General features: G+C 37.1%; 1 protein-coding gene across 3 annotated transcripts in view; it reads right to left on the reverse strand.

The window, feature by feature from the left end:
* The window catches only part of RNF17 (ring finger protein 17), a 110,776-nt gene that overhangs the window by 17,056 nt on the left and 66,451 nt on the right, over positions 1-27,269 (reverse strand). For all 3 annotated transcript variants that reach the window (XM_061435025.1, XM_061435026.1, XM_061435027.1), the window contains 8 exons: positions 22,417-22,647; positions 21,624-21,774; positions 21,380-21,498; positions 16,010-16,100; positions 14,880-14,995; positions 12,982-13,271; positions 10,792-10,955; positions 712-831 (listed from right to left, as the gene is read on the reverse strand). In XM_061435025.1, the coding sequence (XP_061291009.1) occupies positions 712-831; positions 10,792-10,955; positions 12,982-13,271; positions 14,880-14,995; positions 16,010-16,100; positions 21,380-21,498; positions 21,624-21,774; positions 22,417-22,647 (1,282 nt within the window). The remainder of the gene's footprint in view (positions 1-711; positions 832-10,791; positions 10,956-12,981; positions 13,272-14,879; positions 14,996-16,009; positions 16,101-21,379; positions 21,499-21,623; positions 21,775-22,416; positions 22,648-27,269) is intronic.

The raw sequence follows: 27,269 nt of genomic DNA on the forward strand, positions 1-27,269 counted from the left end.
ACTGGAGCGGGTAACCATTCCCCTCCAGGGATGGAATCCAGGTCTCTCACATTGCAGGCAGATTCTTTACTTCTGAGCCAGCAGGGAAGTGACTGTTACCTTTTATGTTGAGGTTCACATAGGCCGAACAGGGGCTTTCTGCCAAAAGCCCATGAGAAGTCCCAGCTTAGTTCCAGTGCCCTGTGAGTGAACATCTGGAAGCAGATCCTTATCTGTCAGTTCTCTGGATCTGCATTTTTGGTGCACATCTTTGCTGCTGTGTCACCAGTGATGCTAAGCTAAAACCACTCAGCTAAGCTGCTCCCAATGCCTGAACCACAGAAACTGTATGAATTTTTTAAAAAGCTTATTGTTGATTCAGATCACTAAATTTTAAGCTTAATTTGTTATGGAGCAAGAGATAATATGCTATTCCTTTCTCTGCTCTAGCTTCCAATTTCTTGAAACAATAACTAAAAACCAATAATCTCAAATAAGATTCTCATCTATGAAGAAATTGTATCTCTTAAATTTATTCAATGTTTTTATACCCTTTAGTATAATCCTGTAGTTTTCTTCATAAACACCCTTTAGTTGTCTTAGTAAGCTTATTTCTAAATATTTTATTATTTACTGAAAGGGATTTCATTTAACATTCCAATTTCTAAAAATTATTATTAATAAAAAGGCAGTACTTAAAATTAACCACCCTACAAATCACTGTTTACTCACAGGTATGGTGTTATAGAGCTGACAAGGAATACAAAATTGCGGTGTATCAGGATACAGTAAAATAGGATAAAGATGACACTGTGGAATCTTCTCAGTGAATCCATGATCTAAATATTGTACCTAACATAGAAAAAAATAAAACTTGTAATTAAAATTTACTACTAAAAATCAGGGGACAGAAGGAACTCCTTCTGTTATTTATTAAAAAGAAAACATTCCAGAAAGAGAGATAAATCTACATTTTTTAAAATCTCCAGACAAAAAAGTAACATCATCATTTCCTCATCCCAGAGTGTTATCAAACCTGTCAAAAGGTTTTCTTACACATGAGCATTTTTTCTTGAGAATAACCAATTTTTTGGAGGATGTTTAAATCTTTTGTTTTTCCAAGTATTTTAGAAGTTCTGATTTCCACTTAATGAAAGAGTATTTCTCAAATTCTCAGTTTTCCTCAGACAGCTTCAGTTTGAGAAACTGCATGTATTGTTCCCTTCTTGGAGAATCACATGCATAACAAAGGTTCTGAGAAGTTCTATGAGAAAGAAACTTGTTTTTAAATCATCCAGTGATCCTCAAACTTTTTTGTAAAGTAACTTTCTAAAGACTTCATTTTTAAAAGAATTTTGGGTTTACAGCAAAATTTAGAGAAAAGGTACAGAGATTTCCCACAGAGCCCCTCACCTCCCATCCCACCTCTCACACTCTAACACCCTGTGCAACAATGGTAGTTTGTTATAATCATGAACCTATATGGATACATCATAATCAAGGTCCACCGAGGTTACATCAGGGTTCATTTAGTGGTATACACCTTATGGGACTGACACTGTGAAAACACAGGGTGTTTCATTGCTCTAAAAATCCTCTATGCTCCACCTATTCAGTCCTTGTTGTTCAGCTGCTAAGCCGAGTCCAACTGTTTGCGATCCCATGAACTTTGGCATGCCAGGATTCCCTGTCCTTCACTATCTCCCTGAGTTTGCTCAAACTCATGTCCACAGAGTCAGTGATACCCTCCAACCATCTCATCCTTTGTTGCCACCTTATCTCTTGCCCTCAGTCGTTCCCAGCATCAGTCTTTTCCAATGAGTCAGCTCGTTGCATCAGTGGCCAAAGTACTGGAGCTTCAGCTTCAGCATCAGTCTTTTCCAATGAATATTCAGGACTGATTTCCTTTAAGACTGACTGGTTTGATCTCCTTGCTGTCCAAGGGATTCTCAAGAGTCTTCGCCAGCACCATAGTTTGAAAGCATCAATTCTTCGGTACTCAGCATTCTTTATGGTCCAACTCTCACATCTGTACATGAGTACTGTAAAAACCACAGCTTTGACTATATTACCAACTAAGTGATGTCTCTTTTTAATAGGCTGTCTAGGTTTGTTATAGCTTTTCTTCCAAGAAGCAAGCGTCTTTCAATTTCATGGCTGCACTCACCATTCCCAGTGATTTTGGAGCCCAAGAAAATGAAATCTGTTACTGTTTCCACTTTTTCCTCATCTATGTGCTATGAAGTGATGGCACCAGATGCCGTAATCTTAGTTTTTTGAATGCTGAGTTTTAGGCCAGCTTTTTCACCCTCCTCTTTTACCCTCAATCAAGAGGTTCTTTAGCAATGGTATCATCTGTATATCTGAGGCTATAGATATTTCTTCTGGCAATCTTGATTCCAGCTTGTGATTCATCCAGTCTGGCATTTTGCATGATGTACTCTACACGTAAGTAAAGTTAGAAAGGTGACAAAATACAGCCTTGTTGTACTCCTTTCCCAATTTTGAACCAGTCTGTTGTTCCATGTCTGGTTCTAAGAGTTGCTTCTTGACCCGCATAGTTTCTCAGGAGACAGGTAAGGTGGTCTGGTATTCCCACCTCTTTATGAGTTTTCCAGTTTGTCGCGATCCACACAGTCAAATTGGCTTCCCTGTGGCCCAGCTTGTAAAGAACCTGCCTGCATTGCAGGAGACCTGAGTTCCATCCCTGGGTTGGGAAGATCCCCTGGAGAAGAGAATGGCTACCCACTCCAGTGTTCTGGCCTGGAGAATTCCATGGACTCTATAGTCCATGGAGTCACAAAGAGCTGGACACGACTGAGTGACTTTCATACAGTCAAAGGCTTTAGTATAGTCAATGAAGCAGATGTTTTTCTGGAATTCCCTTACTTTATCCATGATCCAATGAATGTTGGCAATTTGATCTCTGGTTTCTCTGCCTTTTCTAAACCTAGCTTGCACATCTGAAAGTTCTTGGTTCACATACTACTGAAGCCTAGTTTGAAGGATTTTCAGCATAACCTTGCTAGCATGTGAAATAAGCATAGCAGTACAGTAGTCTGACCATTCTTTGGCACTGCCCTTCTTTGGGAATGGAATGAAAACTGACCTTTACCAGTCCTGTGGCCACTGATGAGTTTTCCAAATTTGCTGACATATTGAGTGCAACACTTTAACAGCAGCATCTTTTAGGATTTGAAATAGCTCAGCTGGAATTCCATCACTTCTGTTAGTTTTGCTTGTAGTAATACTTCCTAAGGCCCACTTGGCTTCACACTTCAGGATGTCTGGCTCTAGGTGAGCAACCACACCGTCACACTGATAATGTCACACACTGATAATGACAGTTATCCAGGTCATTAATACCATTTTTATACAGTTCTTCTGTGTATTCCTGCCACCTCTTCTTAATCTCTTATGCTTCTGTTAGGTCTTCTTTACCGTGTCCATCCTTGCATGGTATCTTTAATTTTCTTGAAGCGATTTCTAGTCTTTCTCATTTTATTGTTTTCCTCTATTTCTTTGCACTGTTCACTTAAGAAGTCTTTCTCTCTCTCTCCTGGCTGATCTTTGGAACTCTGCATTCAGTTGGGTATATCTTTCCCTTTATCCTTTGCCTTTCACTTCTCTTAGCTATTTGTAAGACCTCTTGCATTTTTTTTCTCTTTGGGATGGTTTTGTTCACTGTCTCCTATACAATGTTAGAAACCTCCATTCATAGTTCTTCAGGCACTCTGTCTACCATATCTAATCCCTTAAATCTATTCACCTTCACTGTGTAATCATAAGGGATTTGATTTAGGTCATACCTGAATGGCCTAGTGGTTATCCCTCCTTTCTTGAATTTAAACCTGAATTTTGCAATAAGGAGTTCATGATCTGAGCCACAGTCAACTCCAGGTCCTGTTTTTGCTGACTGTATAGAGCTTCTCCATCTTTGGCTGCAAAGAATAAAATCAATCTGATTTCAGTATTGACCATCTGGTGATGTGCATGTGCTCCTGTATCGTTGGAAAAGGGTGTTTGCTATGACCAGCCTGTACTGACAAAACACGCTAAGAGTTTTGACAAAACTCTTGGCCTTTGCCCTGCTTTATTGTTCTCCAAAGCCAAACTTGCGTATTACTTCAGGTATCTCTTTACTTCCTACTTTTGCATTCCAATCCCCTATAATGGAAAGGACATCTTTTTTTGGTGTTAGTTCTAGAAGGTCTTGTAGCTCTTCATACAAGTTCAACTTTAGCTTCTTTGGCATCAGTGGTTGGGGTGTAGACTTGGATTACTGTGATTTCAAATGGTTTGCCTTAGAAATAAAATCGAGATCATTCTGTCACTTTCGAGACTGCACCCAAGTACTGCATTTCAGATTCTTTTGTTGACTATGAGGGCTATTCCATTTCTTCTAAGGGATTCTTGCCCACAGTTGTGGATATAATGGTCATCTGAATTAAATTTGCTCATTCTCATCCATTTTAGTTCACAGATTCCTAAGATGTTGGTCTTCACTCTTGCCATTTCCTGCTTGACCACATCCAATTAACCTTGACTCACTGAACTGAACTGAACTGAACATGGACTTAACATTCCAGGTTCCTGTGCAATATTGTTCTCTACAGCATCAGACTTTCACCACCAGACACATTCACAATTGAGTATCAAAATATTGCAGGGTACATAATTCTAAGCTGATTTTTTTCCCTCCCTCTCAAGATTTTAAATGTTTAAAATTTTTTAATGTTTCAATCCACTGTCATGTCATAGTTTCTGAGGAGAAGCTGGACATAATTTTTACTTTTGTTTTTCTATAGGTGAAGTTATTTTTTCCTCTGATTTCCTTCAGGGTTTTTCTCTAATTTTGACTTTCTGTCATTTGAAGTGACAGACCTTTTGTTGTGCATTTATTCTGCTTGGCGTTATCTGAACTCCAGGATCTGTGGTTTGGTGTCTAGACATACATTTGGGGAAATTTTCAGTCATAAGTTTTCAAGTATTATTTTCTCTCTTCACTTTCTGGTATTTCCATTAATCTGCATGTTACATGCTTGCAATTGTCCCACAGTTCTTAGGTATTTGGTGGTTTTTTTTTTTTTTCAGTTTTTGTTCTACTTTTTAGAGGTAGTATTTCTAGCTCTCTATTTACACTACCTATCTGTTCTTGTATGTTGTCTACTTACTCCTTAGCATCTTAAACATGCCTGTTTTTTTTAAGTTCCTGTTCTGATAACTAACATCCCTGGTTCTGATACTTTCCTTGTCTCTCCAAATTGTGTTATTCTGCCTTTTAGTATGCCTAATATTTTAAAATTTAGACATGACCTATAACATTAGTTTCAGGTATACAATGTAATGATTTGACATTTGCATATGTTGAAAATGATAATAGCAGTAAGTCTAGTTAACATCCATCACCACACACAGTTACAAAACATTTTTATTCTTGTGTTAAGAACTTTTAAGATCTACTCTTTTAGCAATTCTCACATGTACATGATTATTAGTTATAGTCACCATGCTATACACCTCCATGAATTACTTTATAGTTAGAAGTTTGTACTTTTTAACCCCCTTCACTCATTTTGCCCATCCTGTCACTGACAACCACCAATCTATTCTCCATATCCATGAGCTCAATTTTTGTCATCTTTTAGATTCCACATAAAAGTGAGATTCTTAAGTATTTGTCTTTCCCTGTCTTATTTCACTTAGCATAATGCCTTTAAGGTCCATCCATTTTGCCACAAATCACAAAATTTTCTTCTTTTTTATGACTAACATTCCATTCTATATATACACATCGATCTCTTCATCCATTCATCCATCAATGGACACTTTGGTTGCTTCCATATCCTGGCTATCGTAAGTAATGCTGTAATAAACACAGGAGAGCATACTATATTTTCACATTAATATTCCTGTTTTCTTTGGATAGAGTTGGATCATATAGTAGTTCCAGAGGTGTCTCAGGAGGCTCAGTGGTCAAGAATTCACCTGCAGTACAGGAAACCCAGGTTCAATCCCTAGGTTGGGAAGATCCACTAGTAAAGGAAATGGCAACTCACTTCAATATTCTTACCTGGAAAAATCCCATGGACAGAGGAACCTGGTGGGCTACTGCTACTGATCATGGGGTCACAAAAGAGTTGGACACAACTCAGTGACTAAACAACAACATAGTAGATCTTTTCTTAATTTTTAGAGAGTCTTCCATACTGTTTTCCACAGTGGTTGCTATCAATTCACTAAAACCAGGTTGTTTTCATTTTTATTGGGGTATAGATTTACAATGTTGTAATATTTTCCATTTTTTTAAATGTTAAGTCCTATGAGTTGTTTATATACATTAGCTATTAATTCCTTATCAGTCAGATCATTTGCAAGTATTTTCTTCCATTCAGTACATTGTCTTTTTCTTTTGTCAATGGTTCCTTCACTGTGCAAAAGTTTTTAAGTTTCATTAGGTTCCATTTGTTTATTTTTGCTTTTAGTACCTTTGTTTTAGGTGACAGATCCAAAAAAATATTGCTACAATTTACACCATAGTGTTTGGCCTAGGTTCTCCCCTAGGAGTTCTATAGTATCCAGTCTTACTCTTAGGTCTATAAACCACGTTGAGTTTATTTTTGTATATGATGTTAGGGAATGTTCTAATTTCATTCTTTTACAGTTTGGTTCTCCCAGCACCATTTATTGAAGAGACTGTCTTTTCTCCATTGTATATTTTTGCCTCCTTTGTCATGGATTGACCATTAAGTGGTTTTATTTCTGGACTTGAGTTTTATGAGTTCTTTATATATTTTGGATATCAACCCTTTAGGGAGAGGGTGGGATGATTTGGGAGAATGGCACTGAAACATGTATAATATCATATATGAAACAAGTCGCCAGTCCAAGTTCGATGCATGATACTGGATGCTTGGGGCTGGTGCACTGGGACGACCCAGAGGGATGGTGCAGGGAGGGAGGAGGGAGGAGGGTTAACCAATACAATATTGTAAAGTTAAAAAATACAATAAAACAGATTTATTATTACAAAAAAAACATAAAAAATATTTTATTCTATACAGTAGGTTGCCTTTTCATTTTGTTGATGGTTTCCTTTGCTGTTCAGAAAGTTTTTAGTCTGATGCCCACCTTGCTAATTTTTTTGTTGCCTTTACTTTTGATGTCTTCAAAAAATTATCACCAAGACCTTAAGGAACTTATTGCCTATGTTTTCTTTTAGGAGTTTTATTGGCTTCAGGTCTTATGTTCAAGTCTTTATAATCTATTTTGAGTTAATTTTTGTGTATTGTTTAAGATAATGGTCAAGTTTAATTCTTTTGCATGTCGCCGTTCAGTTTTTCCAATACCATTTATTGAAGAGACTGTCCTATCCCCAATGTGTATTCTTGGCTTTATCATAAATTAATTGTCCATATGTGGTTTAATTTTTAGGCTGTCTATTCTATTCCACTGATCTATACATCTGTTTTTATGCCAATAACATGCTGTTCAGTATTTTTTCCTGATGGCTGGACATGTTCTGTGTAAAAGGCCTTCAGTAACATGGCAGGAAGGTGCGGGAGAAGGGGAACTGTTCTATAGTCTTACGATTAGGTCTTAAGTCTTTCACTGAGCATATGATGTCAAACTATGAACTTTACAAGTGTTTCTCAGTCTTCTGTTCTCCCCTCCTTAAGTAGGAGATGATGGACATAGTGGGCTGGAGTTGGGTCTTCCTGTGTGGAAGTCTAGAGTTAACTAGAATTGGGTAATTTCCTTTCCCCCATGTCCACTTGCCTCTGATAATAGCCCCTGATGAACTACTTTCTCCTGAGTGCAGGCCTTATTAAGGAGAACAGAATGCTCTGGCATATTTCAAAGTGTACTCCATCTCTGATCGCTCAAAGAGGTTTTTCAGTTTGTTCAGCTTTTTAGTTGTTGATAGGATGGTGTGGCAACTTCAAAACTCCTTAAATGTGGAACCAGAAATGAGAAGTCCTCAACAACCCATTTTTTAAATGCTTTCATTTTCACACTTCAATTTCTAAATTGTTTCAAGAATAAGGGATGTCAATAAGTTATTTCTGTTACCCCAACATACTGAAATTAATGTATCACTGTTTAATTGGGCTCAAGAAAGCCCAAGGTAATTAGCATTAAAAAAAAACTGAAATAGTAACTGATCTCCCCTTCTTCCTGGATGAGTGAGCAGATGATGAAACAGTGACAGCAACATCCTTGAACATATCCAAATGGGCAGTGTCTGTCTACTGCTTCTGTTTGAAATGATGCTGTGTTTTGGTTGTGGCCCAAAGCTTTGAAGTGGTACTTGCCATCTCCTTTCTTCCATGACACTCTTAACCATTCAGATATGATGGAGCTGGTTACTACTTGAGTTGAGTCCTGCTTGCCTCTCCTCAGTCATCTTTGTATGAATCCAATGGTTGTGTTTTATCTTTTTAATCAATTTTTAGCTGATGTTCATGAAGAGCAGTGAGTACCTAGAACTATGCCACTAAAGAAAGGAAATCCTATCTAAGAAGGTGTATTTCTGTACGAGAGCTGTGTCATAACCATCATTTGGGCCCTCTGCTAGAAAAGCAGAATCAAGTCTCAAATAATGCCTTTTAAATTATATCCTCTAGTATCACAGATGTAGGACAGTACTGTATCAAACCTCTGGGAATGTAAAATATCTTGTAGCTGCTTTATGATATGTAGTAGTGACTATGCTTTATCAGATCTGTTTTTAATGATGTTATTCTCGAATGTTTTCTTTCCAGATGATGACTGAGAAACATAATTTTAAAAAATGGTGCCAGGTACCACAACAGTAACAGAACTTTGTTGTTTTCTGAGGTTTTGTTTTTTTACCTTTTTTTTTTAATGGAGTGTGCTAGATGTCTCTATAATTTTGTTCAGATGATTGCAGAACTTTGAAAAGCTGTTGCTGTTATTGATGCATAACATACTGCTATTGGTCTTTTTATATAAATAAATAAATATAATTTGAATTTTTGGAGACTTTGGCTGTGCTGTCAACTTTGGAAAAAGTATCCCAGTTGTACTGTGTTGGGTTGGCATTGTACAGAAATTAATAGCCATATTGGTCTAGAAACATTAAATATAATTTTTTCCATTTGTACATGGGTAATGCACTATATTAAATATATAAGGTCTTATCTACATGGGTTTGATTACAGAAGGTAATAAAGTATTCTCTAAATAAAAAAAATATAAAAACTGAAACAGAATTGAGTAAAAAAATATCTGAGTACATTATAGGTAATTAGGCTAAGTGCATGGGTATGTTGTAATGTTTATTTTTTAATGTGGATCAGAGAATAACCTTAAAAGATTACAGTATCAAAATATTTTAAAATAAATTTTAAAAAGATATTAGAAAGTATGAGAAAAATACAGTTCACCACTATCTTGTTTATTTGGATTCCATATATGTAAAATTCATGATAACAATGAATTTTTGTTATCAATGTAACAATGATAACAATTAAAACTGAATTTCAAGTTACTTTTATATTAAAGAAAAGGGTTATCTGAACAATTCAAATGTATGTGAAAAATGGACTTATCTGCTTATAAACACATGCATCTGTAAGTATCCATGCATCAACACCTAAATACTAACCCAAAATTTGAAACCATTTAAATTCTATTAAAAACATGTAAAGTTTGTATTCCAGCATATAAAGCACAAGACTTAGATCAGAAATTTAGGAATCAGAGACTTAGATATGAATTCCAGCACCACCACTCACTGACAGGTTGACTTCGGGAACATCACTGAACATAAAAATAAATTATGTTACTGGTAAAATGGGAATAATAATCTACATCTATGATAGTTAGAAGTAAACAATAAAATATAAACCAACACAGACATGTGAAAAAAAGCTTAGAAACCTAAAGTGCTATGTACTATCAGGTATCATCATCAAATAGATAATAATCTCCTGTACAAGTATTAACAAAAGACTTTTCTTCTTAATTTTTCCACCCCTCCTAAAACCAAAATCTTTACAGGCCAAATGTCTCTTGATTTCATTGCTATACTTGGTAAGTACAACGTAAGTAGAGGCATTTTCATCTAGATTTTTACATACACTTTTTTTTCAAAGTACAACTGACTCTTGGACAACACAGGTTTGGAATAAGACAACTATGAAGGTCCATTTACACATGGATTTTTTCCAATAAAAACCTACTACAGTGCTATCAATACACGATCAACAGCTGGTTAAATCTGTGACACAGAATTGTGGATATGGGAGAATGGAATAAATTATACTCAAATTGACTACACAAAATGTTGGAGCCCCCATCCTCAGTGTGTTTAAGGGTCACCTGTATGCAGCTCTTTCTGAAGATTCTGGATGAAACTCAAGTACTATTCTTAGTAGTTTGGAAAGGTAAATTAACCCTTAATATTAAAGGGTAAATTAGGAGTCCCATAAACAAATTTGCTAAGGAGATATACAAAATACTGGAAAACAAGTTGTTTGACTTAATACCATGTACACAAATAAGGCTGACAATTATAAATAATTAAATTTTAATGACCATTAAAATATTAGTGGCAAAATTCTTATCAGGAAATTTTTTTTATTATTCAGGTTAATAAATATACTTGAAAATAAAAAAAAGAAATCCTCATTACAAGTAAATATATAATGTATTTAACTGATTCGCCTACACGAATGAACTCAATAAAAGATGTTTTAATCACAATTTCATGTCTTTCCACTTAAAAGACCATTTAATATTATAGCATTTAGCCTTCAAATAGTCACAAAAGAATTTCAGACTCACCCTGATAGTGCTGCCGATGACTTCCATTACCTTGCCTCGATACCACATCGTATCTGATCCCCTTACTGCACAAGCTTCTCCCTTCTTCCAGAAATAAGGTTCCAAAAGACCAAGGCACTTTAAATTACTCTGAATTTCATCCATCATTTTTATTAGTTCAAATTCTGAAGAAATTATTAAAAATAGAAAGCATTTAGGAAAAATTCCCTACCATTCTCAAATGAAGTCATCATCAAAATTCAGTTACTTTACCACATATGTGTATATTAGTCCCTCAGTTGTGTCCGACTCATTATGATCCCATGGACTATAGCCTGCCAGGCTCCTCCATCCATGGGATTCTCCTGGCCAGAATACTGGAGTGGGTTGCCAAGTTCCTTCTCCAGGGGATCTCTCGGACCCAGGGATCAAACCTGGGTCTTCCACATTGCAGGCAGATTCTTTACCATCTGAGCCACCAGGGAAGTCCCACTTTACCACTTAGATAAAAGGAATTAAAATCAGTCCCTACATAATAGAACTTTAATACAAATCTAACTCAGTCAGTAACTTCTCTATGTTTCAAAACATACTACTGACTGCTACTGCTGCTGCTAAGTCACTTCAGTCGTGTCCAACTCTGTGAGAACCCCAAAGATGGCAGCCCACCAGGCTCCCCCATCCCCAGGATTCTCCAGGCAAGAACATTGGAGTGGGTTGCCATTTCCTTCTCCAATGCATGAAAGTGAAAAGTGAAAGTGAAGTCGCTCGGTCGCATCTGACTCCTAGCGACCCCATGGACTGCAGCATACCAGGCTCCTCCATCCTCGGAGTTTTCCAGGCAAGAGTACTGGAGTGGGGTGCCATTGCCTTCTCCATACTACTGACTAACAACATGTAAATTATTATTCTGATCTCTGGTTATAAGTGCAAGCATTATTTTGGAAGTGCAAAAATCCATAAAACTCTTAAACATATACCAGATAGCTCTAATATAAAACAACTAGTGCTTTAAGTTAACATCATTTTGACAGCACACCTAAGTGAAACAGAACACAAGTTATATGTTATTTGATGCCTAGATACAGCGTAATACTGCAGATATAAAATTAAAATTCTATTACTGCTACTTCCAATTAACTGGCTCATTATTTCCACAATAAATATATATCCCCATAACTTATACCAGAAAGGATAAGCTCTGGTGTCAGTTCCTGTAACGGTTCAACCACTTTAGCTGTGAGTTCTTAAACATAAGCCTCAGTCTGGGGGAGGGGCTTCCCTGGTGGTCCAGCAGTTAAGACTCTGCCCTTCCAATGTAGGGGGCATGGGTTCAATCCTTGGCTGGGGAATTAAGATCCCCCATACAATCCAGGGTGGCTAAAAAAAAAAAAAAAAACCAACTCTCAGTCTGTTCTTCTATAAACTAGGTGTAATAGTGCTAACCCACACTATCAGTATCAGGGGATTGGATGGAAGGCATCTGGCAACCAGTTCTACCTATGATTATTTGTACACATCAAGAAAGTTTCTGGGTTAAGTACTATTGCTAGAGGTCTGAAACACTACTCACTTTTAGAATTGCCAATTACACAGATTTAGTCTGGTTCTCAAATTAAAAAACAATATTCAGGACTTTAACAAATGAGACAAAAAATTTCAACAAATTCATAGCCCCCATACCTCTCTCCATAGGTGGACTTACTATGAAGCTAACAGAGTTTAAGTCCTGTGAAAGCTAAAGTTGCTGTGAGTTACTGAGTGTTCTGGACACAATCAGGTTGTAGAAAGAAGTGTGAGCACATAAGTCTAAAGAGGTTTCAGGGACCACCTGAATCTCAAATGGCCCTGAATCTCTAGTCATTGACTGTGATTTCTTTTCTCATCCTAAATGAATTTGAACTTTTGTATTCTTTTTTCTTAGCCTACAATCTTGTTTAAGGGAACCACCTCCATGCTCATCTTAGGCCCAACGTTTATCCATACCCAATGTCTCATTAAATGATTTTCATGTGCTGGGCATTGTGTAAAGCACTTTTTGTGCATTACTGCATTTAATCCTCACAATAACTCAGTGAATGAAAATAAGGTTCAGAAAGGTTAAATATCTGCCCAAGGTATTTCAATCCATGTGGATCTTACTAGAGAATTCCCTACTGGTAAAAGCAACTACTTTTACAGAAGAATCCTATATAAAGTGAAAGTTCTTACCTAATAATTTAGGTACCACAAATACAGTTCCATCATCACCAATGCAGCTGACTACTGCCTCAAATACTTTCTGGTTAGGAATAGCTGGTGGTTTATAGCATCCAGTGGTTCTTGGCTCTAGAATTTTCTCCCTAAATTCAGTCACCTTGGGTTCACTGATACCAACAGCAGCTTTCTTGTCAGGGTCAGAGTTAATCTTAATACATTTAGTAACCACTGATTCTCCTTGTTCCTGGGGGATTTCCAGAGACTTCTGGGATAATGAATGGCTGTTATCTAATTTATTAATTCTGTAACATGCAAAAAATAATAATATATCCAACCATGAGCAAATAAAAATATTCTGGGAAAACAATATAAAAAGAATCATTCAAATATACTTGAAATGTAAAGAAAACATTTTGCTCTAGTTTAGGATATCCTAGTATAATTTGCTACATAAAAATGAGCATAGTTTAAGTTGTAATGAGAATTACTTTAAATTATGAATGAGCTTGTTGAGAATAAAGCAATTGAATTTCACTTAAATGCATTAAATTACCATCTGACATTTACATGCTATTCTCTCTTAAAATCTTCTATTAAGTATATCTCAAATACCACAATTAATTAGTTGTTACTGGGAAATACAACAGCTTCAAGTTGATTTTAATTTAGCCCAAAGACAGATCAATACATGTGGCAAGTTAACAACATTCGTAAAACAATATTAAGATAATAAGTCCCTTAAAAACAGTTTTCTCATATTATTCAGATATTAAGTATTAGTGGTAACATGCTATATTCACTGATAATTGTTTTACTTCCTGTTATTCTCTTCCAATTAAAAAAGCCTATAAAAATATCCTAGAAGGAAATAGACATTATGTTAGAAAAATTATAGATTTTTGTTTTTTCCATTTTCCTGTACTTTCTTCTAAAAGGAAATGAGCACTGATAAAACAGTTACATAATTTCTCAACAAACATCCCCAGCCTTGAGATAGTAGTTTTACTGCTGAAAAGTAGAAAAGAACGTTAAATTAGTGGCAGATACTGTTGGTAATATTAACTTGCCCAGCACTTTTCACTTTATCATTTCCTGCAGCAAGGAACTGTGTTAGCCTGTAGTCAGTGAACACAAGACTAGCTGCAGAGCCTGGCTGCTTGCCAGTCAGCATCTACTACATTGGCCAAATACCTTGGGTTCTGTACTATTTCTGATTTCTCATTCTCTTTTCATTTCATTAAGATTGGGGTCCTGATCCAAGTAGGGTAAGAGATAATAATCTAAGATGAAAAAAGAGATCTGGCCACGAATGGCAGATGGTTGCTACCTAGAACATGTATTTACAACTCTGATCTACTTCTACCTCTAAAAGGAAAGAGATAAAAAGAGGAAATTAGGGCTACTACAGTTAATAGCCTGATCCTTCTCCCCTGGGACCAAGGTATTTAAATCCAAAACTTAGTACCTGAAAGGATCTTTACGTGTAAATATTGTTCAATTACTTTTGTTTTGCTACCCAATTCTACTCATTTTCTACCTATTTCACACAAATATATTTGATATACACTTACCAGAATTTCTAACATAAAGTTTAAACATTTCTGTCTAAGCAAATGAGGCCAAAGAGCACAGATTTGGTACCCACTGTGTAATTCTCTTTTCCTTTGGTTTAAAGTGTAAACGCCAGAGCAAAGGGGAAAGTATAAAAGCAAAAATGTCAGTAGGGATTTAAACATTCAGCAATCTTGAGTGAATTTATTTGTAAGCTGACTCCTCAGGGTTAGGTTATATATAAATCATTTTCAAGAACAAACAAGAGGCAATTTAGGTTGAGCACACACAGATATAAAGATTTACACAGGCAAAGAAGCAGCGTCCATCACCAACTATTTTTTAAAAACAGTCTATACCTTGTTTCTCTCAAAGCCAAACCCTTTTTAATCAAATATTTAGAAACATCAACACGCTCTCCTTTTTCATCTCTGCAGAAAATTTTCACAGGTAAGGGCCATGTTGTATTGTTTTCCTGCAGTGATTTAAGAGCAGAATAAATATGAGACTCAAAAATGCAACTTCTTATAAACATTACACTTTTAACAGGTATTCCCTCCACATTTCTCCATGCCAGAAAGAAAAATTTCCAACCAAGTAATTTTGATCTCTGAACACATCAGAGAGAAAATAGCATGGAAAAGAGTCAACAGAGAAAGACAGTTGTTTTATGAATTCTATCATGAACACTTCATAGTCAAGGTGAAGTTTATCAAAAGGAGGAGAAAAAAGGATGACTGAAAACTTTTTTTTTTCCCATTCCAGGTTGAAGAGAGGAATACACCCTCAGTTACAAGCTCTCTATTCTCCTAAATACTTTGTAAGTTATAAAACTAAACTATATTTTCCCAGGTGTGCCTTTTTTTTCCTATGAAAAGCCAAAGAAAGAACTACAAAACACATATTCTGCTTTCTGTGGAATTACAAAACAGGGAAGTACACAGAGAAAAAATTAACATAAAATTACTTATAGGAAAATTCTAATTGTTAATGCAATAAAATGGATCAAATGGCATTACTGCAATAATGTATCAAATTAAAAAAAGGTTAAGGAGGCAAGAAATACTTCTTAGTGTTCTGAAGAGATTTATCCTATATATGTATCCTTTCTCAAATCCATATTCATACAAACACCTTTCAGACATACAGTTAATATGATTTCACCAGAAGCCTAACTTTCCAACTTGTAAAGAATATAAAAAATTCCCAAACAGGCATTATAACTTGAAGACCAAAAAAGGTTGCAAAAAAATGTCCAAACAGGAAATTCTCTGATGGTCCAGCAGTTAGGACTCTGCACTTTCAGTGCCAAGGGGCCCAGGTCTGATCTCTAGTTGGGGAACTAAGATCCCATGTGCCATTCAGCCAAAAAAAAAAAAAAAAAAAATCCAAATATCTATTATTTTCTCAACAAAATAAATAGACCTGTACAAAACACCAATGAAATAACCAATATATACCTACGCTACCTGTTCACCTTGTCACACACCTGTATGATAATGGTTGCTACAGCTCCAGTGAGGTACAATGAGAGGCAGTCACAGGCTGTCGCTGTCCACTTGTCACTCCCACCTGTTGGTCTAAAATAAAAAAATGACACCTTGTCTTACAACAAATAGCATAGGATAAAGAAACATAAAAGAATCATCATATACATATATATTTGAATCAACAACATACGTAGTGAGAAATCAATTTAAACATGGCTTTGTATTATTTTCTTAAATTTCTTCCCCCTTTTCATAGCCTTTTGTTCATCCCTCTAGTCTCCTTACAGCCCAAATTACATGCTAAGTTATTTATATACATCTGTTCTGAGGCTGCACGGAGAACTCTTAAAATTTAAGTATGCTTTAAGTTTTCTAAAGCTATTATATACATTTCATGTGTGCTGAAAAAAAGTGAAAGTTAGAAGTGTTAGTCACTCAGTCATGTCTGACTCTTTGCAACCTCATGAACTGTAGCCTGCCAGGGTCCTCTGTCTATGGTATTCTTCAGTCAAGAATACTGGAGTGGATTCCCTTCTCCAGGGGATCTTCCTGACCCAGGTCTAATTACACCTTAAACTCAGAGAGCAGGGATATACGTTATATGTACACACATTTGACCCTTGAACAATGTGGGGTTAGGGGTGCTGACCCTCCATGCAGTCAAAAACCCGTGTATAACTTTACAGCTGGCCTTCCATAAGGCAGTTCTGCACTCAGATACAACCAACCACAGATGTGTCACTAGTGCCAAACTATGTATAAGAGGACCTGTGAAGTTCACACCTGTGTTGTTCAAAGGGCCATCTGTACACCATGTGTTGTATGTTTTATATGTATTGTGTCTTAGTCCATCATATCTCCAATGCCTATGATAGTTCACACAGAAGGCACACCAAAAATTCGTAATGGAAATACAAATAGAACAGCCCCTTTGTAATGATGATTTCTCTGCCCAAATATTTTTGGAACATTTTTTCTGGAATTTAAAGCTAATATGAATTGCTACTATGAATATTAGCTTCATTTATAAAAAATTATTTTTAATATTCATGGTTAAAAAATGTCCAATAAATATCTGACAGATCAATGAAGAGCAGAATATCAATTTCACCATCTATTTTAGTTTGCAGAGTGGAAACTGAGTGACTTTAGATGTTTCTAACCATGAAATCCATGTTCACAGAATAAACAAGTACCCTTGGAGGATGGCATGGCAACCCACTCCAGTATTCTTGCCTGGGGAATCCCATGGACAGAGGAGCCTGGTGGTCTACAGTCCATGGGGTCACAGGGTCAGCCACAACTAAAGCTACTTACCCCACATGCACCACTAAAGAGATATAGATGGAGTTTAATCAGAGTTGCCCCATCCTCTGAGTAAAGAACCAATCTGGTAAATCTTTTCACATTAGATGGTTTACAACAGTGAACTAATGACATCAGCTGTGTATGTAGTTTGACCAAATAGGATTTAGCAAAACTATTATGAAGCCCAAACAGTGCTCTTATCAGCTAAGAAACTTATATTATCAGTGACTTCTTGAATTAGTTATGGTTTTTTATTTATGATGGTATACAGATAATATCAGTATACACACAACATTAAGGTTTTCTATGACCTATTATGAACATACATTTTAAAATATTAACTTTTGGACATCTTGCATGTCGCATGATGTACTCTGCATATAAGTTAAATTAAGCAGTGTGACAATATACAGCCTTGATGTACTCCTTTCCTAATTCAGAACCAGTCCGTTGTTCCATCATGCGAAATGCTGGCTAGATGAAGCACAAGCTGGAATCGAGATTTCTGGGAGAAATATCAATAACCTCAGATATGCAGATGACACCACCCTTATGGCAGAAAATGAAGAGGAACTAAAGAATCTCTTGATGAAAGTGAAAGAGGAGAGTGAAAAAGTTGGCTTAAAGCTCAACATTCAGAAAACAAAGATCATGGCATCTGGTCCCATCACTTCATGGCAAATAGATGGGGAAATAACGGAAACAGTGACAGATTTTATTTTCTTGGGCTCAAAATTCACTGCAGATGGTGACTACAGCCATGAAATTAAAAGATGCTTGCTCCTTGGAAGAAAAGCTATGACAGACAAACCTAGACAGCATATTAAAAAGAAGAGACATCATTTTGCTGACAAAGGTCTGTCTTAAACAAAGCTGTGGTTTTTTCAGTAGTCATGTATAAATGGGAGAGGTGGACCATAAAAAAGAAAGCTGAGTGCCACAGAATTGATGTCTTTGAACTGTGGTGTTAGAGAAGACTCTTGAGAGTCCCTTGGACTGCAAGGAGATCCAACCAGTCAATCCTAAAGGAAATCAGTCCTGAATATTCCTGAAAGGACTGATGTGGAAACTGAAGCTCCAATACTTTGGACGCCTGATGGGAAGAAGAGACTCACTGGAAAAGACCCTGATGGTGGGTAAGATTGGAAGGCAGGAGGAGAAGGGGAAGACAGAAGAGGAGATGGTTGGATGGCATCACCGACTTGATGGACATGAGTCTGAGCAAGCTCCGGGAGTTGGTGATGGACAGGGAAGCCTGGCGTGCTGTAGTCTATGGGGCTGCAAAGACTCAGACACAACTGAGTGACTGAACTGATGGAATTGTAAACTTAAAAATGTGAATTTTATGTTAGTGCATACTTTACCACAATAAAAAGAAATCTATACAAAAAGATTTCTCAGAAGGGTAGTAAAACATAGCAGTTAGTATGTTGGTTCTAGAATTGGAACTCTTATAATCCCAGTTCAACAGTTAGATGTATTACTCTGGATTATAAAATATTTAACCTCTTGAAGACTCAATTTTCTTGTCTCTAAATAATACCTTGCTGCTGCTACTGTTGCTGCTAAGTCGCTTCAGTCATGTCCGACTCTGTGCGACCCCATAGATGGCAGCCCACCAGGCCCCGCCATCCCTGGGATTCACCAGGCAAGAACACTGGAGTGGGTTGCCATTTCCTCCTCCAATGCATGAAAGTGAAAAGTGAAAGTGAAGTCGCTCAGTCGTGTCCGACTCTTAGAGACCCCATGGACTGCAGCATACCAGGCTCCTCTGTCCATGGGATTTTCCAGGCAAGAGTACTGGAGTGGGTTGCCATTGCCTTCTCCAAATAATACCTTAATCATAGCTTAAAGGTCTGCTGTGATGATTAAGCAAAATAATGCCTGTTAAGGCCATTAATACATGGTCCAGACATGCTTAAAGCTATTATTCTACTCTTGAAATGGTGGTATTCCACTGTAGTCCTTAAGTCATCTGATTCAAGCTGTCTGCAGGAATGCATTCTCTACCATGTTGGGTACGGTAAAGGGATTGATAGAATTCTGTTCTATCAATGAACAGAGGGTAGAGCCTCCACAACAAAGGGTAAAAGGACAGCATCAAGAAAGGTAGGAGAGGCAGAGACACATTCTTGCCAGGTAAAGACCCACACCCCAGCTGCTGCGATCCATAACCAGGAGGAATCACAGAGATATGAGTCTCTTCTCTGAGGAGCCAGGGATTCAAGCTCTACATGAGACACCCAAACCCCTAGATTCTACACAGGAGAGATTCCCAAAACACCTGGATTTGAAATCCAATAGGGAATATGACCAGGAAAACTAGAGAAGAGCAGAGAACAGAAAAATTGCTCTTAAAGGGCCTGTGCCCAGACTCAACCTAAAAACAAGTGCAAAAACACCATACTGAAAACTGCATGGACAACATATGAAGAGGACCCTCTTACTAAATCTTAAAGCATCTGCTGGAGAGACAGGAACCACCTGGGATGTCTCCCAGGGATGGAGACACTGGCAAGAACTTTTTTTGTTATCTCTGGCTACCTTGCTCTCGCCAGTACTGGAATTCTCCCTCTAACCGGTCAGCACCAACAGGTCTCCCATGCTGAAAGCCCTGCCCACTACACTCCTGAGCCTCAGCTGGACCTCAGAGACAGCCAAACAACAGGTCTGTCCACCAGTGCCCAGCTGCTGCTGCAGCCCTGCCGCCACAGAAGGAGATACCTATAGAGGGGTCACCTCTAGAGTGCCGGGCTGTGGTGGCCAGGCAGGCTTGTACCCCTGAGTCCCACTGGGCATCTCCTACATAAGGCCACTCTACCAAGACTGGAAGAGACAACTGATTTACCTACTATGTAGAAACAGATAGAGAACTAGGCAAAATGAGACAGAGGAATATGCTCTAACCAAAAGAATAAGATTAAAACATCAGAAAAAGAACTAAACAAAACAGAGATAAGCAATCTCCCTGATAGACTGAAAAGTAATCATAAAGATGCTTACCAAACTCAGGTGAGGCTTCCCAGGGGGTGCCAGTGGTAAAAGAATCTGCCTGCCAATGCAGGAGATACAAGAGACGTGGGTTTGATCCCTGGGTTGGGAAGATCCCCTGGAGGATAGCTTGGCAACCCACTCTAGTATTTTTGCCTGGAGAATCCCATGGACAGAAGAGCTTGATGGGCCGCAGTCCATGGAGTCACAAAGAGTTGGACATTACTGAAGTGACTTACTACGCATGCAAACTCAGAAGAAGAATGGAAGAACACCGTAACAACAACAATAAAGAGGCAGAAAGTATAAGAAAGCACAAAACAGAAGTTGTAACTGAATGATAAATGCACTAAAGGGGTTCAATAGCAGACTGGATGAGGATGAAGAGTGAATCAGCAAGCAGAGGACAAAGCAGTGGAACTCACCCAGACAGCAACAAAATGAAAAAAAAAAAAAAAAAAGAAAATAACTTAAGGAACTTTGGAGGCAACAAGAGGTGGAATAACATTTGCATTATAGGAATCCGAGACAAAGGAGGAGATAAAGAACCAGAAAAATTATTTGAAAAGTGGCTAAAATTTCCCTAATCTGGGGAAGCAAACAGATACCCAGGTCTAGGAAACCCAAGAGAGTTCTAATAAGATGAACCCAAAGGATCACATCAAGACACATTATAATTAGAGTGGTAAAAGCTAAGGATAAAGAAAAAATCCTAAAAGCAGCAAGAGAAAAACATCTTGTTATGTATATGGGAATCCCCATAAGGCAGTGAGTAGACTTTTCAGCAGAAACTTTTTTATTCCCATCTTCATTTGTATCTTAAGTTTCTTTTTTAACAATTTGAAATTAATCTAGATACCTGTCATACTCACCTATCGCTATCTCCTTAATACCACCAAAGTTTATGTGCTTTGTATTTTTTCCTTCCTGCTTCTCAAAACCCTAAAATTAACTAGATCTTTATGAAAATTTCAGAATATGTCAGAAAAATAAAAACAGATCAGAATCCAAAAAGAAAAATATTTAAAATCATATTCAGTAATGAGAAATTTTACTCAGGTAAAAACTACCTTATATCAACAAGAGAGCATTCCAAAGATAATCTTCCCATTGTCTTTAGGTTTTCTTGAAGTTCTCTTAAACAGTTAATGTTCACTACTAGTTCAACACCCACGTCATACAGCAAGACCTATGAAAACAATAACTTTTAAGTCTATGGAAAAATAATGCTTTAATTTTTTTTTTGCAAACTGAAAAGCATGAAAATACAAAATGCATTTACTTTCTTGATTATATTTTTAACTCTGCATTTACCTCTACCAATGTGTCTGTAACCATTCTGATGATCTGGCCCCTTCGCCACTGATTTTTATCTGGGATATTCACAGCACAGTGCATATCATTTTCCCATTTAACAGGTTCCCATTTTGAGTTTTCATAAGTAGCAACCATCTTTTCTCCTAAACTATGTAAAGAAAAAAATTTTTTATCTCTGAAACTTTCTTATAACATACAATTCTCTGACCTCCCTACCTTGTTCTATTCCAAACAAACTGGATGCCTCCTTCCTCCTTGAGCACCTGAGCACATTTCTACTGCAGGGTCTTGAACTAGCTCTTCCCTCTGCCTGACATGAGTGCCCCCCAGGCATCTTTAAGGCTCGCTTCCTCACTGCCTTGAGGATTTATCTCAGGTGTCACTGACTCTGTGAGGTCTTCCTGCCCAGGTGCTTTATTTTTCTCATCTTCATCATTATCTCCTGCTGTAGGTAACTTTCTTTGTTCACTGTCATTCCCTCTACTAGAATGTAAGCTCCATGACTGCACAAACTTGTCCATGTTTTTATCACTGTTTCCCCAACAGCTATAATACTGGCTGTCAAATAACAGGTGCTCAATAAGCCTTTGTGGAATATATAAATCTTAATACAATAAAAATAATCAGTTAATATACTATTTGTATACTGTTAACTAGTTTTTAAGTGACTACTTAGCTGACATAATTTTGTACTTTTAAAATTCTGCATTTATGAGTTCTAGATCTTTGAAATAAAATACGGAAAAGAGAATAAACTATATGCACAATATATTTTCCTTGGATGTTATACCTATGAAGCAAGTTTTCTGTTAATAACCACTGAACATAGATCTTCTCAGGAGACACTATATTGCAGATGTGCACAGGCAGTTCCTTATTATAAAGTGACTGCAGATCCTCACTAGGTAGAGATTTTGCAAACAGAGGATTTATTAAGTTGTTTACTTCATTTGAAATAATTTCTTCTGGAGAAGGATCCCACACTTCAATATGCTTTTTAGAATTATCTTTGAGGGTATATCTGAAAAAAAAAAACCCATTAGCAATATGAATAGTTTGCAAAATATTTATATTTGTATTTGGTTAGATCTAGAGATGAACAAGTTTTAGTTATGATTCACTGCTTTGCAGTTTTGATATTAACAGCAATTTTAATCTTTTTAAAAAAGAGTTCTTAATGACTAACAAAGGACAAAAAGGAAAAAAAACATGTAAAATCCAGGGTTTCCACTTTAAAAACAGTTTAAAATACCAAGTGCGCTAATAATTTCATCATTCCTTACTGATATTTTGTACTCACAAAAGAACAGAATTATTCAGGATTTTTTTTGGTAACTTGAATATTTCTCTTTGCCTAAAAGTTATCAAACTGTTTGTCAATGAGAATACAAGTGGAAAACAATTGTTATTTTAAAATCTGTTAACAAGCAAAATTACTGAATTAAGTGTTTAGAATGTTTAATTAATCTGAACAGTTCAGAATCTAATCACAGATAATTAATGGCAAAATTTCTTCAAAGGAAAAATCTTAAATTCTTTCATAATAAGCTGGAGATTGTGCTAACCAAAGGGGCTAAGTTTTTCCTTCTGAATCTATTGGATAGTTTTCATTCCTTATTTGACATGAACTCTGAGCCTAACTAGCTACTCTTGCCTTCTTGAAATGTTCTTTCTTTGGTTCCTGGTTTTTCTCTAATCTCAGGTTCCTGATCTACCATTTTTCTGGGCTTCTCTCTCCTGTAAGTGATAATGCCCAGAGTTGAATGTTCATCTATGGAGATTGAGATGATTGATGAAAATGATGGACTCATTTATCATGTATATGTTTACTCCCCATCTGAATCACCCAATCAGGTCTCTCTCTCTTCTATGCTCCAGATCTTGATACTTATTTCTTTCATTCAACTAATACTTAATGGGTACATACTGTGAGCCAAGAGTCCTAGGTTCCAGAGATACAGCAGTGGACAAAATAAGCAGGGTCCAGTCCTCCAGGATCTTATGGTATTATGATAGTGAGTGATTACATAATTACACAAAAAATAAATTTTGAAGAACAAGGGCATAGGCCAATGAAATCTAACCTATTCTTGGAGCTGGAGAAGGTTTCTCTGATTAAGTGACATTTCAATTGAGATTTTAAAAGGACAAGCAGAAGTTAGGGAGGCATTCCAGAAACCAAAGGAAAAATATGTAGCTTTGGCATAGTAAAGTAATAGGTCATGGCATGAACCTTGAAGCACACAGGGGCCAGATTATTTGGGAAACATTATGTTTTATTTTATAAAGGATAGTATGCATGTATGATACAGGTGACCCCAACAAACTAGACTGTAGGACTTCAATTTCCTTTCTTCTTACTCCTTAGGTGCTCAGGGAAAACATTGATCAAGGGAAACTCATGTTCTAATTTGAGGACAGGCAACAGATATAATCCGCTGGAGGAGGGCATGGCAACCCACTCCAGTATTTTTGCCTGAGAATCTCATGGGCAGAGAAGCCTGGTGGGCTACAGTCCATGGGGGTCACAGAGAGTAGAACACAACTGAATGACTTACAGACACACACAACAGATACAATGGAAACAGTAAGACTGGTAGCAGTCTGCAGGAATCAGCAATCTGGGTATTGAAGGGCAAGGAAACTGACTGGGGCTGCCAGAGCGGTAGGGTGGGTTTACAATAACTGGTTCCCTGGGAAGGTTTGCAAAGCAATGTGCTTCCCCTGCCTCAATTATTTTTAATCAGAGGACAACTGCTTTACAATGTTGCGTTGATTTCTGCCATACATAACATGAATCAGCTGTAGGTATTCACATGTTCCCTCTGTCTTGAACTTCCCTCCCTGTCCGATCCCTCTAGTTTGTCACACAGCTCCAGGCTAAGCTCCCTGCACTAGATAGCAACTTCCCATCACCAATCTATTTAACAAATGGTAATGTACATATTTCAATGCTACTCTCTCAATTTATCCCACCCTCTCCTTGCTCCACTATGTCCGTAAATCTGTTAATTGTGTCTGAGTCTCTATTCTTGCCCTGCAAATAGGTTCATGGGTACCATTTTTCTAGATTCCATATATATGTGATAATATATGGTATTTGTTTTTTTCTTTTCTGACTTACTTCAGTCTGTGTAACAGGTTCTAGGTTCATCCACCTCACTAGAACTGACTCAAATTCATTCCTTTTTATGGCTGAGTAATATTCCACTGTATATATGTACCACAACTTCTTTATCCATTTACCTGTTGACAGACATCTAGGTTACTTCGATGTCCAGGCTATTGTATACAGTGCTGCAGTGAAGACTGGGGTACATGTTATCTTTTTCAATTATGGTTTTCTCAGGGTATATGCCCAATAGTGCGACTGTTGGGTCATATGGCAGTTTCATTCCTAGTTTTTTAAGAAATTGCCATACTGTTCTCCATAGTGGGTGTTATCAATTTACATTCCCACCAGCATACAAGGTTTCCCTTTTCTCCACATTCTCTCCAGCATTTACTGTTAGCAGATTTTCTGACGATGACCATTCTGATGGGTGTATGGTGACCTCACTGTAATTTTGATTTGCATTTCTCTAGTAATGAGCAATATTGAGCTTTTTTTGATGTGTTTATTAGCCATCTGGATGTCTTATTTGAGGAAATAAGTGTCTGCTTAGGTCTTGTGCCCATTTTCTGATTAGGTTGTTTTTCTGATGTTGAACTGCATGAACTATTTGTCTATTTTGTCAGTTGCTTCATTTGCAATTATTTTCTCCTATTCTGAAGGTTCTCTTTTCATCTCGTTTATGGTTTCCTTTGTTGTGCAAAATCTTTCAAGTTTAATTAGGTCCCATTTGTTTATTTTTGTTTTTATTTCCATTACTGCAGGAGGTGGGTCATAGAGGTTCTTGCCATGATTTATGTCAACATTTTCAAAAGTATTTTAACTTAAATTAGTTAAGATCACTGACTCCTACTCTCATTTTTTTGTCTGAGTATTCTAAGGGGTTGGCTAAGGGGAGTTGACTTCGAAACACATTTAATTTGGATTTAGTGGGATACAGTTTTGTGGTTGACCACCACTTCCCTGTGGAGTTACGCTACTGCTAACCATCTTGGTATGGGAATGGATTCCAGAAATACTCCTAAGACCTTTAATGTCACAACATGAAAATATAAGGTTCAATATAAAGCAAATATACCACTATGAGGAGGATGCTGGAGACAAACTATTTAATGAGTACAGTGAGCCACTACATGCTTGTTAATCTGGTGTAACAGTGCTTCTTTTTTATACTTAAACATGTCCCAGTTGGACAAGAATTAGGGTTACCCTATTAATAAGTGAATTAAATCAAATCAATACATTAATAAGTATCAGTTTAAACTATATTAAAAATTCATTAAAATAAAACTTGAAGTGTCTTGAATATTACATACATAATGTATATATAATATATATATGTGTATATAATGTATATAAGTAAATATTGTGCAGGTATAATGATGTAACAGATTACAATCTCAAGAGATAACCCTTAAACCTGCAAAGAACAGGGCTTTGAGGAGAGCAGCTATAAGAGGTGTGTTTCCTCCAGCAGTCCTTAAATCTTTACAGAATCACAAACCACCATATTCTGACCCACAGACCTGTTCCAGGAAGCCCTGACACTTGATACAATGCAAAAAGGGGGTGCAAGCAGGCATCTTTAACACAAGCACAGGTGCCCATAGGAACCAGAAAAGTGACTAGAATGAGTGCAGTTGTGAGGCGGCACATTGTATATAGGGAAGGGGAAACCCATGGGGAGCTTTCTTTCTTTTAGTTTATTTTATTGAAGTTTAGGTGATTTACAATGTTATGTTAATTTCTGCTGTCCAGTAAAGTGATTCAGTTATACATATACATAATTTTTTCATATTCTTTTCATCATGGTTTATCCCAGGATATTGAATATAGGTCCCTGTGCTATACAGTAAGACCTTGTTTATCCATTCAATATATACTAGTTTGCATCTGCTAATGTGGGGAGCTTTCTGTTTACAAATTTGGCACCTAATTCCACTTTGAAGAAAATGCCTGAGGCCAGCTGAGGCTCTCCAGTCATTGGTGGCTCAGCTGGTAAAGAGGTGGCTTTACCAGTGGTAAAGTGCAGGTGGCTCCTGCAAAGCAGGAGACCCTGGTTCAATTCCTGGGTCAGAAAGATCCCCTACAGAAGAGACAGGATACCCACTCTAGTTTTCTTGGGCTTCCCTGGTGGCTCAGATGGTAAAGAATCCGCCTGCAATGGGGGAGACCTGGGTTTGATCCTTGGGTCGCAAAGATCCCCTGGAGGAGGGCATGGCAACCCACTCGAGTATTCTTGCCTAGAGAATCCCCACAGACAGAGGAGCCTGGCAGGCTACAGTCCATGGGGTCGCAGAGAGTCAGACATGAGTGAGCAACTAAGCACAGCACACAATGTATATATAATACATAAAAAGAAATAATATTCACCTAAAATTAACTATGATTTTTAGAAATCTACATGACACTACCAATAACTGAGCTATGGTTCTAAAAAAAACTTTAAAAAATTACCAATAAACAAATTTCAATCAACCACACTACAGAAAAGACATTTACTTTTCTGTTCTTGCCAAAGGAAATATCAC

The sequence above is a fragment of the Bos javanicus genome, chromosome 12 (genome assembly GCF_032452875.1).
Source record: "Bos javanicus breed banteng chromosome 12, ARS-OSU_banteng_1.0, whole genome shotgun sequence".
Classification (NCBI taxonomy): domain Eukaryota; kingdom Metazoa; phylum Chordata; class Mammalia; order Artiodactyla; family Bovidae; genus Bos; species Bos javanicus.